Source organism: Sander lucioperca, chromosome 9 (assembly GCF_008315115.2).
Source record: "Sander lucioperca isolate FBNREF2018 chromosome 9, SLUC_FBN_1.2, whole genome shotgun sequence".
NCBI lineage: Eukaryota > Metazoa > Chordata > Actinopteri > Perciformes > Percidae > Sander > Sander lucioperca.
This window is the reverse complement of record NC_050181.1, coordinates 17,785,015-17,798,697: the sequence shown is the minus strand read 5'-3', so window position 1 is coordinate 17,798,697 and position 13,683 is coordinate 17,785,015. Positions and strand designations below refer to the sequence as shown.

Below are 13,683 nucleotides of genomic sequence, written 5' to 3'. Positions count from 1 at the left end.
GGGTTCGGTTGGGCTCGGTCACATCAGCGCGATAAGGCATTTGTTGTAAAATGGTGCTGCGGCTCCTTTAAGAGAGCTCAGTGCGTGTGTGTGTGTGTGTGTGTGTGTGTGTGTGTGTGTGTGTGTGTGTGTGTGTGTGTGTGTGTGTGTGTGTGTGTGTGTGTGTGTGTGTGTGTGTGTGTGGTAAGTGGACATAGAGAAAGAGGAAGCAGACGTGTAGATGTGACCGGAGCAGAGTTGGTGGAATAAGTTTATGTTTTGTACACAGTGTGTGCGGTGTCCGAGATAAACCCCAGAATGAAAGCCATGTTCATTCATTTGCTCACCAGAAACGTTATTCATTTTATAACGTCGGCCCTGGAGGTAACCAGTCTCCCCTGGTTTTCTGATCACGGTTGGAAACAAAGCAATCAGGAAAGGTTAACACATTGAACATTTTAAATTAACAGATTATTAACGTGCGCTTGTTGCCCCGTGTGTGCTGATGTGCTCATCTGTTGACATTTCCGAATGCCTTCCTACAGTTGCTTAATAAAAGCTTTCCACACAAACAAACGTACATGTGCATTAGTATGAGAAAAATATGAGATTTTAACTGTGTCGGGCTCGGGTCGGGCTCGGATAGAAATATCTTAATGCCTGTCAGGCTCGGGCCGGGTTCGGTCACGGCTCTGTCGGACGCGGGCCGGGCTCGGACAGAAAAATTCGGCCCGATCCGGACTCTAACACACACACACACACACACACACACACACACACACACACCGGTAAATAATGCAACAACAACACAACTGGTAAATGCTAAAGAGTTAGCGACTGTTCCCTTGCAGACTCAAATCTTGGTATATTCTTTAAAATTCTGTCTTGACGTCGCATCCTAGCTTGCACCCATAATGCCACACTGCAGCCTGTGATAAATCAGGCGAGAGGAAACCTCAGCACTTCAGACAGGCAGGAGGGCTTTTGGTGTTTGGTGTCCCACCACTTCTCTCCCAGTGTGACGGAAACCATTTTCATCTGTGTGTCTTCCATGTCGGACATATGAAAGGATCAGACTCTGGTTCTGATTTCCTGGCTCTTGTCTTTGTTTCATTTTGTTTCAGCTTTTTTTTATCAAACTGACCGATGCTTGATCAGAAGCAGACTTACATCAGAACAGAATAGCTTATTGTTTGTTTTGTTGTCGGCCCCGTGGATGGGCTCTACCGTGCAATGAGTGCTGCCGAGGTTCAACGATAGCAGGAAAGAGTAGTCAGATTTATCATTTACCTGTTGAAGGAAAAAACTATTTCAAGGCCTCAGCATTGCTTATGTTCAATGAAATATAGTCTAAAATGACATTGTAGAGCTGATCTCTCGTCTGATATAAGAATTATTTTTTGTAGTTTCACTAAGTACAAGTAAGACTCTTCTTGATAACAAAAAATTGTCGTGTTATTAATGGACATTGATATGAACCTGTGTGTTCAAAACTTTGTCCTGTATTAGCTTCCCCTGAGGTTTTGCCTTTGGTGCTTTACATGTGGAAAAACGGGCATGTAAAAAAGGATTTTCGATTGTGCTTTGTAAATCCTCTGGTTGCCAATAAAAAAACTGAATAACTAACACACTAGAAAGGTTTTGCACAGTTTTTCTGATACTCTGAGCTATGTCAAATCAAAACAAATTATTTGCAGCTAGAAATTGCGCTGAGTTGGATCAGGCAGTTATGTCAATGTCAAATCCTTTGTAAGAATCTTTAGTTCTTTAATTGGCTCGTTGTGGCATCTGTCAAACACTGGTTCAACTTTTGTAAAGTCCAATCAGGCCCTGACATGTCTCTCTGTCTTCTGCCTCAGATATTCATCGGGAATCAGAACCACGACACCCCAGAGCTGAGGTCCATGGGTCCCCTGCTGACCCGCTTCGTCAGGATCTACCCGGAGAGAGCCACCAACGAGGGCCTGGGCCTCCGCCTGGAGCTGCTGGGCTGCGAACTGGATGGTGAGTTTTAATTTATCAACAGAGTGTCTGCAATGACTTAGAAAAAAGTGCTCTGGCTTTTTTGACATTTCTTCAAACCAATCACAATCGTCTTGGGCGGTGCACGGCACCGGACGGAGCCACGGTGCCGCTGCAAAATAGCCTTGGGAAGGAACTTGTACCTATACTGTACTTATAGCGTTGGAAAGCCTGTTTAGTTCCCTTTCAAATGGTGCCCCATTTGTAAGGAACATGCATTTGTGGGATGAGCAGCAGCGCTGAGTATGTTGGTTGCACCCATGAAAAATTTGCCAAATCTTCTCTGCCAATGCCAAACTGCTTATTCTGCCATTGACTCGTTTGGTGTTTGGTGGATTGGATGATTGTGCCTACGGCAGTTGGATCATAGGGTCAAAGTGTAGGGAAGATGCAGAGAACGCTATGCTGATTGCTGCACCGATAGAGTAACACCTTTTGGTAGAGGCAGTGTGATGGCGTGGGGCGGCATCTCCCTCACTGGAAAAACAGCCTTATCATCATTGGAGGCAATCTCAATACAGAGAGATATAAAGATGAGATTCTGCAACCAGTGGCAATCCCACATCTCCACAGTCTGGGACCGAACTCTATCCTCCAAGATGACAACGCTCGCCCCCACAGGGCGGGGTTTATCAGAGACTACCTCCAGAATGTAGGAGTGGAGAGGATGGGACGGCCTGCCAGCAGTCCTGACCTCAACCCCATTGAACACTTTTGGGATCAGCTTGGGCGTGCTGTTGGTGCCAGAGTGACCAACACAACCATGTTGGCTGACTTGCGACAAATGCTGGTTGAAGAATGGGATGCCATCCCACAGCAGTGTGTGACCAGGCTGGTGACCAGCATGAGGAGGAGGAGCCAGGGTGTTGTGGCTGTGTATGGTTCTTCCACACACTACTGAGGCTCCTGTTTGTGAAATTAATAAATTGTTAAATTGCCAATATGTATTGTTTCTTCAAACCTCAATCATCCAATCCACCAAACACCAAACGAGTCAATGGCAGAATAAGCTGTTTGGCATTGGCAGAGAAGATTTGGCAAATTTTTCATGGGCGCGACCCACATACTCAGCACTGCTGCTCATCCCACAAATGCATGTTCCTTACAAATGGGGCACCATTTGTAAGGGAACTAAACAGGCTTTCCAACGGTATAAGATTTATTGCCAAAAAGCATTGTTACCACAAAGAAATAATCTACCAAACACAAATTCCTTTACTTTTTATGCTAAGTTTATCAATACACAGGCCTACTTTATGTGTTTAAAACCAGTAAAAGAGTAGAACAAAAGGAGCAAGTATAATCTGGATCAAATTACTCTGGAAAACTTCTCTGTCATCACCAAGGCCAGGGGTTATTACGTGGAGGTTGATATTAAAGCAGAACCCTCCTGTGGTTTCTGTTGCTCTCTCAGCTCAGCTTTCACAAACCCTAACAAATGACAAACAGAAAGGCCTCTGAATTACTGTGAGTGGGTTACTCAGCGGGCATCTTCACTCTAATATGGACAGAGTTTATATTAACTTTATATTGCATCTTTTTCACTGTTGGTCATGAACAGGGAATAACAATTTGATAGTGTTTAATTATATATTCTGCTAAAATAGCACAAGAGTAGACATTATAGTTAATCCAAGAATAAAGGTTTTAACACCACATTCTTTAAACGTCCAAACAAATGTCCAAATCTTAACTCTTAAATTAGATGGTCAACTTCTCTACCTTAACTGCTACGTCTGTCTGTTCTGCACATTGTATGCTACACATATGTCAAATGATACATGGACCGGTGTGTATCGCCCTTTAGGCTCAAGTAGCCAACAGAAGAGGTTTACACATTTTAGTGTAGCTGCCTAAATTTTAGAAAAAAAAAACCTCTAAAACATTAAAAGACAAAATGTTCAACATGCAAACAGCATTGGCAGATGTATTTGCATTAATGTGTGTGTGGCCTCAGTCAGCCAAGCAGCAATCAGTAATTAAACAGTAAACTGTTTACACTTCAGGCTGCTTATCGGCACGATTTGGTGCAATGAAAGAGAGGGAGAGAGAGCGAGGATATGAAAAGCTGACGCATGCCATGGCAGGCTATCTCTACTGCAGCAGTGGCCAGAGAGAGAGAGAGAGAGAGAGAGAGAGAGAGAGAGAGAGAGGAGGCTCAACCTCCCACAGTAGGTGAGAAAGGAACAGATGAAGGGAGTTTGGGTATCTGGTAGCCTTGCAGGAAGAACGATAAGGATCAGCCACAGCAGGCGAGATTGTGTTTGTGTGTGTGTGTGTGTGTGTGTGTGTGTGTGTGTGTGTGTGTGTGTGTGTGTGTGTGTGTGTGTGTGTGTGTGTGTGTGTGTGTGTGTGTGTGTGTGTGTGAGAGAGAGAGAAAGAGAAAGAGAGTAGAGAAGACGATGGAATAAGAGCAGGACAGATTAGAAAGTTGAGAGGAGTAATATAGACCCTTTAGTCAGCTCCTGAAAACCTTAAAATCAAGTTTTTTGGGGGACCTCAAAAATTCAAAAGCTCTCAGCAGCAGCTGATTGTGTTTCCATGTAGCTACACTGTAAAGTTTATTTGAAAATTGAAATGTTAAAAGGTGAGATGCAGGACAGAGAATGTGACAGTAGACAGGCAGCTTATGTACAGCTGCTCGCATGGATGTGATGAACGAAGAAAAAAAAAAAAAAAAACATATACATAAATAAATGTAACACTTCTCTAAAGTAGTGGCATCACCAGAATAACTCACAATTGAAACACAAGCTCGCGGATTCGTCTGGTTTCCAGGCAGCCTCTGAAGTCTGATAAAAGTAAACCAGTCCATATGCAAAAATAAAAGTTTTCCGAAAGAGAAACATGAGAAACAGTTCTTAAACTAATTGAAGAAAAAAAATGGAACATATAAAAAGACTCAACTGCGTTTGGAGATAATTTCAGAAAATCCTCACAGATTTCAACTTCACTTTCAATAATAGTCATATTGGATGTTTAATTGTAAGTTTCACTTTGGAAGGAGAGAACGATGACAACACACACACACACACACACACACACACTGTCACAGGAACTAAGAGCTCGTACACAGGAAGGCATACAGATGCAACACTTTGTCAGGGTTGTGCAGAGAGCAGAAAATGAGGCAGCAGGAAGGTTTTGAAAATGTGTTGAAGAAAACCAGCTAACAATGAAACGTGTCCAGAGGTAGGCAGGTAATCTTAAAAAACGTGAAAACAAAAGACAAAATCCACAAGACCTGGGCCACGTTCAGCCCGACAAAACGTAGCAAGACGTTTTTTAAACTGAAACGGGGATGCGTTGAACACCCTGTTGTGTGCGCAAGCGCTCTGCCTTTTTATTACCACTGGTTTACAGACACGTCTCTGCTGATTGGGTATCACCTGCTGTGACACAGCCAATAAACAAGAGACACACCCACCAAACCAGAGAAAACATATCTCAAAGCCTGCTGCACACCATTCTGAGGAAACATGTCATTCAACATGGAAACCGTGGCAAAACAGTGACACACTATTTTGAGCTTGAATGTGCCCCAGAGGGAGCGTGCCTATGTTCCCACAGCCCTATGTTCCCACAGCCCAATGGTCCCACAGCCCAATGGTCCCACAGCCCTATGTTCCCACAGCCCTATGTTCCCACAGCCCTATGTTCCCACAGCCCAGTGGTCCCACAGCCCTATGTTCCCACAGCCCAATGGTCCCACAGCCCTATGTTCCCACAGCCCAGTGGTCCCACAGCCCAATGGTCCCACAGCCCTATGTTCCCACAGCCCAATGGTCCCACACCCCTATGTTCCCACAGCCCTATGTTCCAACATTTCTAAGATTTTTTTCCAAAATTAGGCGCTATGTTCCCACATTTCCTTTTTCATAAATTTGTATCAGATTTTATCCCCCTTTCTCCCAATTTGGTAGCCAATTACACCCAACCTATTATCCAGTAGCAATTGACTACAGATGGAATGTAACTCTAAACCTAACCCTAACATAGGGCCTAATTTTAAGAAAAATCTTTGTGGGAACATAGGGCTGTGGGACCATTGGGCTGTGGGACCATTGGGTTGTGGGAACATAGGGCTGTGGGACCATTGGGCTGTGGGACCATAGGGCTGTGGGACCATAGAGCTGTGGGACCATTGGGCTGTGGGACCATTGGGCTGTGGGAACATAGGGCTGTGGGACCATTGGGCTGTGGGACCATTGGGCTGTGGGACCATTGGGCTGTGGGACCATTGGGCTGTGGTAACATAGGGCTGTGGGACCATTGGGCTGTGGTAACATTGGGCTGTGGGAACATAGGGCTGTGGGACCATTGGGCTGTGGGACCATTGGGCTGTGGGAACATAGGGCTGTGGGAACATTGGGCTGTGGGACCATTGGGCTGTGGGACCATTGGGCTGTGGGACCATTGGACTGTGGTAACATAGGGCTGTGGGACCATTGGGCTGTGGGAACATTGGGCTGTGGGACCATTGGGCTGTGGGACCATAGGGCTGTGGGAACATAGGGCTGTGGGACCATTGGGCTGTGGGACCATTGGACTGTGGTAACATAGGGCTGTGGTAACATAGGGCTGTGGGACCATAGGGCTGTGGGAACATAGGGCTGTGGGACCATTGGGCTGTGGGACCATTGGGCTGTGGTAACATAGGGCTGTGGGACCATTGGGCTGTGGTAACATTGGGCTGTGGGAACATAGGGCTGTGGGACCATTGGGCTGTGGGAACATAGGGCTGTGGGAACATTGGGCTGTGGGACCATTGGGCTGTGGGACCATTGGGCTGTGGGACCATTGGACTGTGGTAACATAGGGCTGTGGGACCATTGGGCTGTGGGACCATTGGGCTGTGGGAACATTGGGCTGTGGGACCATTGGGCTGTGGGACCATAGGGCTGTGGGAACATAGGGCTCTGGGAACATAGGGCTGTGGGACCATTGGGCTGTGGGACCATTGGACTGTGGTATCATAGGGCTGTGGTAACATAGGACTGTGGTAACATAGGGCTGTGGTAACATAGGGCTGTGGGACCATAGGGCTGTGGGACCATTGGGCTGTGGGACCATTGGGCTGTGGGAACATAGGGCTGTGGTAACATAGGGCTGTGGGACCATAGGGCTGTGGGAACATTGGACTGTGGTAACATAGGGCTGTGGTAACATAGGACTGTGGGACCATTGGGCTGTGGTAACATAGGGCTGTGGTAACATAGGGCTGTGGGACCATAGGGCTGTGGGAACATAGGGCTGTGGGACCATTGGGCTGTGGGACCATTGGGCTGTGGGAACATAGGGCTGTGGTAACATAGGGCTGTGGGACCATTGGGCTGTGGGAACATAGGGCTGACCCCGCCCCGGGAAACGCTAAAACACACAAGGCAGGAAGTAAAACAAGACATGACACAGGAGAAATTATACTACGAAATAAAACAGGAAACTAAACAAAACCAAGGGTCATGACACACTTAAAGATACAGACAAGCCCACACATATCTTACCACATGCACAGACATATGCATTAGCAATCATGTCCAATTATCCAAATCACAGCCTTCTCGTACCTTGATGCTCCCTGAGGCACTTTATATCTTCATTAATGTACATAATGATAAAGCTTTGACCTCAAGTGCTAGGATCAGCCAAACAAGCTGATTTCATGCAATTAAATAATCAAAATGTACTAAAGTAATATAAATATTATAAATATAAAATATTAAGCACTTTTTTGATATAAGATAAAATATAAGATCACTTAACTGGCAGTTCATTGAGACTTATTGAACAACTCCGTGTCAAAAAGTGTTTCTGTTGATTCATCAAAGAGCCATGTTGCGTGAAAAAGTATTCCTGTTTCTACAAAAACATCAAGATGCCAACTTACGCTCACAAGAGAGAAATTAACAAGCTCACGGTACGCCTGTAGATCACTTTCAGCTGTTTAATCGGCGTCCTTTTTTTTCTTTGAGTTAATTCATCTACTTACATCCAGGCTGTTGTGAGAGCGAACCTCCGTCCCACTCAAAACGTCTCCTTACAAAGTTTAATTACATGCAGACCATCTGGGATTTTTACATAGCCTACATATGCTAATTCAACTTCAATTTGCTTCATTTCCATAAAAACACATCGCCAGACATCACACTGTATGGTAGAATTTAACAAGATACAAGAGTTTTCTGTCATTATTACTTTGGTTCTTGATGGGAAACAAGAGGCCGGCTCTTCAATCTTGCAGAAAAATCCAGCATAAATTACATTAAGCTTCAGATATTATTACAATGCATAGATGCCTCTTAAATGTGGATACATTTCATTCTAGTTTTAGTACATGTTTAGTTGCACTGTGGTGATAAAACCTGTCTCCAAGTAGCAATGCTCTGCTCAGCTCCTTGTCATTTTTCAGTACCTTTTTAATCGAGCCCCATCAAATAAGTCAGGATATAAAAAGTTCTGGTAACACTTTCTATGAAGCCTGTCTCTATAAGCCATTATAAACACAGTTATAATGTGTTATAATCTGCTTATAACGCTCTATAAGTATAACTGTGTTTATAATGCATTATAGAGACAGGCTTCATAGAAAGTGTTACCAAAGTTCCTTTTGCTCATTCCTGTTTGCATTTCCACTACAACTTAACTATGAAGATCACGTTAGTTAGACTGATAACGGATTCAAAAGCAACAGGTTTGAGAGTGTTTTCTCTTGAATAGCGAGCAACAAGGCATCATAGTGAAAACACCCGTCTGTGTCTTTTTTTGTTGATATTTTTGAGTTAATTGCTCCTTACTTCTGTCCCTTTTTCATAGACTGTTTCTTATTTTTTTATTTTCTATATGCTACCTTAATTATCTAATTATTTTAGGCAACCCAACATGCTATTTGAGGGTTTTCTGGGTTTCCTTTGCATGTCTTTTTTACTTCATTCTTCATTTTTCAGACACGTAACACTGTTGTTGTTTTTTTACATGTGCCAAATAAAATGAAATCAAATCAAAAAAGATTGACCGTCTTTTCTCCATCTCCCTGTCCAGACTTTACAACTACAGCCCCTCCCACCACGGCCATCGTCTCTACACTTCCCGTGACCACGTTTGGAGCGACCACCACGGCGCCCATCACCGTCCCCGGCACCACCCTGTCCCCAGTCTGCGAGGAAGGACACCAGGACTGTGGCGGCGAGACCGAGGCTCCCAACGACTACGACACAGTGACGGGTAAACTCACTTACTGTCTTCCTACCCTCCTCCGTGTCTGTATTTAGGATTTTATTCATGTAGCACTGCCTAAAACTAAGCTACAATGTGCTTGAAGTAGGCTGCATGATATATCGGGGTTATCAGCAGAACTGAGTACACTTTAATATCTGTTTATCTATCATTAAGTAATATCGTTATCGCAATATTCAACAACATTATCGCATATTTTCCTCGTATTGTGCAACCCTAGCTTGAAGGCAAAACTATAAAAGGTAAAATGTTAAAAGTTAAAACGCATATTTAAAAGAACATATTGCATTAGAATCATTTGTGTCAGTCTGTTTAAACCTACATTGTGTAATTTTTTGAGTTGATTCTTAGCAAAAAAAAAAAACTTTGTTCTTTCACAAATATGTACTCATTCATGTGTAATTACTTCCACCAACTAATCAAAGTATTCTCGTAAGCTCTATTGGCACCGTGACGAATGCCAGAGGGAGATTACTCGCCAGGGAAGCGAAAAAGAGAATTAAAACGACAACGCGACAGGCAAAGCAACAAGACCAAAGTTAATATTGGAGTGGCTAGAACAGCTGCGTGTAAACGATTGAGATACTAAGAGATCATTTCGGGTGCGGCCACCGTAGCAGTTAGAACGCGCTCGGAATGGGAGCGGCTAGAAAGTAATATTCAGTTGGTTGTCATATACAATTTCACCGCTAGATGGGAGAAATTCTTACACAATGTAGCTTTAAAGAAGTGATAAATGAAGCACTCTTGCGTGCCTTTCTTTGACTTCATCCTGTGGCACTCATCTCTTTCATGTCTATGATATATCTTCCTGATACTGACACAAGGGAAACTCGTCAGACTAACTGTATCAAATATTCTCCCTTATCTTCCCTCTCCCTGTTCTGTTTAACTTTCTACATCAAAATCAAGCTGCCCTATCCACGTTTAAAATTCTCCTTTATCTTGCCTTTGACTGTCACATGTAATCAAATCCATCCTATGTTCTAAACTGTGAGAACTGTGAAAGTAAAGATCTTTTCTGACTACTATACTATACTGCACCCTCTGGATTTCTTTGAATATTCTTCTGAATTGCCCTGCAACCCGACATGAAAGCTTTCTGTTGCTTTCTTGTAAACGGAGGTGTGTTGAGTATGTGTTGGCATCTGTGTGGGCGGGACCAACCCGCCTGACCTTTGACCCCCACTCTGACTGTCCCATCTGTTTACAGCAGGAGGCCCCACAGCGGCAGACCCCATCATGGACTTCATACCAGGTGAGACACAATCTGCTACCATGTTTACTCTTCTCTTCTTTCATTGGTTCCTCCTCCTCTGATCTACCCGCCTTTTGTCTTCATCTTTTCTCCTCTTTTCTCCTTTGGCTACCTATTATCCTGTTTTACATCCTGTTTAACCCTTGTGTTGTCTTCCCGTCCACTACCACGTCCACAATACGTTTTAGTCCCTTTTTTTTTATGCTTTTTGCCGCATTACCACCATTATATTAATCATTACTACCAACTTGTTACCACCAGTTTTACAATTCTTGGAATTCATGGTCAGTAAACCTCATTTATATGAAATTATATCTAGTTTTTAAGTTAAAAAAAGAGCAGAAATTATGATTTATTTTGACTAATAGTTAAGATGAGAGGATGATGAGTGGATGATCACGTACTGGTATATGTCAAAGTTTAGTCAGGATACTCTTTTGAAACCATTTAAACCAAAAAAATTAAAATGCTATGAAATTGAATGAAAGACCCAAAATTCATCATTCATGAATCATCATTTTACTTGCGTTATTTTTGGGCAATTTGGTTGATGGAAACCCAAATTTCTGATATAGAAACTTTGAAAAACGTGAGACCTGAGGACAACAGGAGGGTTAACGTCCAGGAGAACCATTTCGCAGACAAATGTACAAACAAATGTGCCAGTTCAGGGTTGCCAGATCAGTGCATTCATTCAGCCGACGGTCCCATCAGTCAGTGTCAGCGAGAGTACTGGCCGCAGTCACAGAGAACAATGAAAGCAGCTTTCATGGGAGCAAATGGCTTTTTCATCGCCCCAGTTCACAAATGAGACTTTAGGCCAGCGCTGCTCAGCCCTGACACACCGCTGGGCTGCAGAGAGAAATGTTGATAGATTTGCTCTGAAATGCACCTGCGCTGTTGTTGGTGATGTTCGTTAAAAAAAACAGAAAGTAAGAAAAGTTGCTAGACGACAGTGGCTGCAAATTACATTTGCTGCCGCTAGGGTGCGTCTAGATTTCTAGGCTACCTTTAATCATCTTGTAAACCCTTCAGATTCATCTTCGACCCCAGCTCAGGGTTGGGAACCACGACATTATTTGTACTCTTTGGGTCTACTAGAACAGGGTTACATGCTTTGATGTTCAAAAACAGATTATGTTTCTCATACTGCCCGTTGCTGCAGCTCCTCTGTCTCAAACACTCTGTCTGAGCTCTTGACCCGCCTTCCTCAGGCAGCACCTATGGGCAGCACATATGAAAAACTGGGCTGGCATTCTCAATCAGTGACATCACTAATGGAGGAATGTCAAACAGGAATGTGGGCGAGGCGTTTCAGGCAGTTGGGAAAAAGTCCTGTCTGTGGGAGAGAAAGCTCCATTTGGAGTGAAATGTGTTTTTTTGTTCTTTATACATCTATTACACACACAGAAAACTCTATAACACACTAATAGACGGGACAAATTAAAAAAAAAAAACGACATTGCACCAAATTCAATTCATTTGGAGTAAAAACTGCCAACCAAAGGAGGAGAGAGGCTCGAATAGGCGGAAAAGGTAGAAAAGATAGCAGCAGCGACAGAAAGACAAAGAGAGGGAGAGAGGGAGAGTCAGCGAGAGGAACCAAAAGAGATGAGACAGAAAAGGGAAGAAGAGAAAGGGAGAGGTAAAAGAGAGGAATGGAGAGAGAGGATAAAGGCCTCTTGGGTTTCAATTAGCCGAGTCCAAGCATCGCGGGAAGACAGCTCGGGGGTTGCAAGGGAGGGGGGGCTTACCAGCTCCATGGTCATCTCTGCATCCTATTAGCCTCTCAGAAACAACATGTCCAGCATTCGGGGGTTTCTGCATTCATTTGGATGCTGTGGTGAACCGCTGGCGCAGGCAGGAGGGAGGGAAATGTGTTTTTTTTTCTGTTTTGGGTTTTTTCGAGGGGCCACATCCACATGTTGGTGGCACCACGCCTTCCTCCGTGGAAGGCCCCTCCATTCCTCTCCGTCTCTCCCTCTCTTGATGTCCTGATCCCAAACATCTGCATGTGTTCTCTATCAGCGGTGACGTCTTAGTTCCTGCTGCTGTATTCAGTTACAACTGTCTCTCTGTCTTCCTCACCCTGTTCCATCTGCACACGCCTTTTGTTTGGTGCAGTATGTTTTCCACAAGCTATACAATTTATAATGCGTGTACAATACAGCAGGAACAGCTTTCTAATATCGATGTAACAAGACTTTCTTCCTGAGGCTGTCTCCTCGCCCCCTCTAAACTGGAGCCAATTTAGCGGGTGAACACCGCACGTGATCCAAGTTTTTTAGCCTGGATTTACAATGTCAGAGAGCACGCCTGTGTGTTTTGTGCAGTCGTTATAAAACAGAGAATTGGGTGCGCCATAGCAGCCTTTAGGAACTGAGTCCAGCAGCTAATACTTCTAGGAACATTTGGCTTTCTGGGTGGTTTTACAGGAACAGATGAGGCCTGATTAATGGTTCAGAATGCTTCAAACAAATGTAGTTTTTGTGTGTTGTCGCACCACGTCTAAAAACAAAAGTGTTGCTGTTACAAATAGTGGTCATAACCTCATCCTGACTGCAGAAAGAGGGTTTACGACGCAGTTAGACAATCAGTCAAGCTCTTTGGCCTTTACTGTGACAGCTAGAAATAGGATTACTGGCATAATTGATAAAAGTGCTTAGTGCTTGATTCGATTTAAAGGATACGCATTCCTTTTACTCAACCCTACTCGATGCCTCAGCCCCAAATACATAGTGGCTGCTCTGGCTGTGTCCCGGAGAGCAGGAGAACCTCCACTCGCTGATGTTTATGGTTAAGCATCTTGCTATAACAGAGATCTTCAACAGGTGGTCTGGGTTCCCTCAGGGGTCCTCAGAGTTACTTAGTTTAAAAAAAAAAATGCAAATGTCTAAATCCAATTTTTGCCAGCCCCAAAGGAAAATCGCCAGCGCCAAAATGACAACAATTGAGAATAAAAAATAGCAATTCAAATCCTCTCTAAACGTGTTTAAGAGCAATTTACCAAACAACCACTGAACAAGCAGAACAAAAACTTGAATATGAGCGCTAATCTCAGTTTTATCTCTGAGTCTGGCTGTGTCAGACTCTCCAGGGGATTTATTTAAATATTCATATTTTTTTAACCAGTTTTGTTAATTGGGGTTTTATTTACTCAAGCAAAACATACATTTTTGTTTATGAAATTG

The 13,683-nt window shown here is 43.8% G+C and overlaps 1 protein-coding gene across 1 annotated transcript in view; it reads left to right on the top strand.

The window, feature by feature from the left end:
• The window catches only part of LOC116044936 (neuropilin-1a-like), a 104,421-nt gene that overhangs the window by 76,611 nt on the left and 14,127 nt on the right, over positions 1-13,683 (top strand). Inside the window, exons 11-13 of the mRNA XM_031292488.2 lie at positions 1,839-1,983; positions 9,040-9,222; positions 10,448-10,492. Coding sequence (XP_031148348.1) covers positions 1,839-1,983; positions 9,040-9,222; positions 10,448-10,492 — 373 coding nt within the window. The remainder of the gene's footprint in view (positions 1-1,838; positions 1,984-9,039; positions 9,223-10,447; positions 10,493-13,683) is intronic.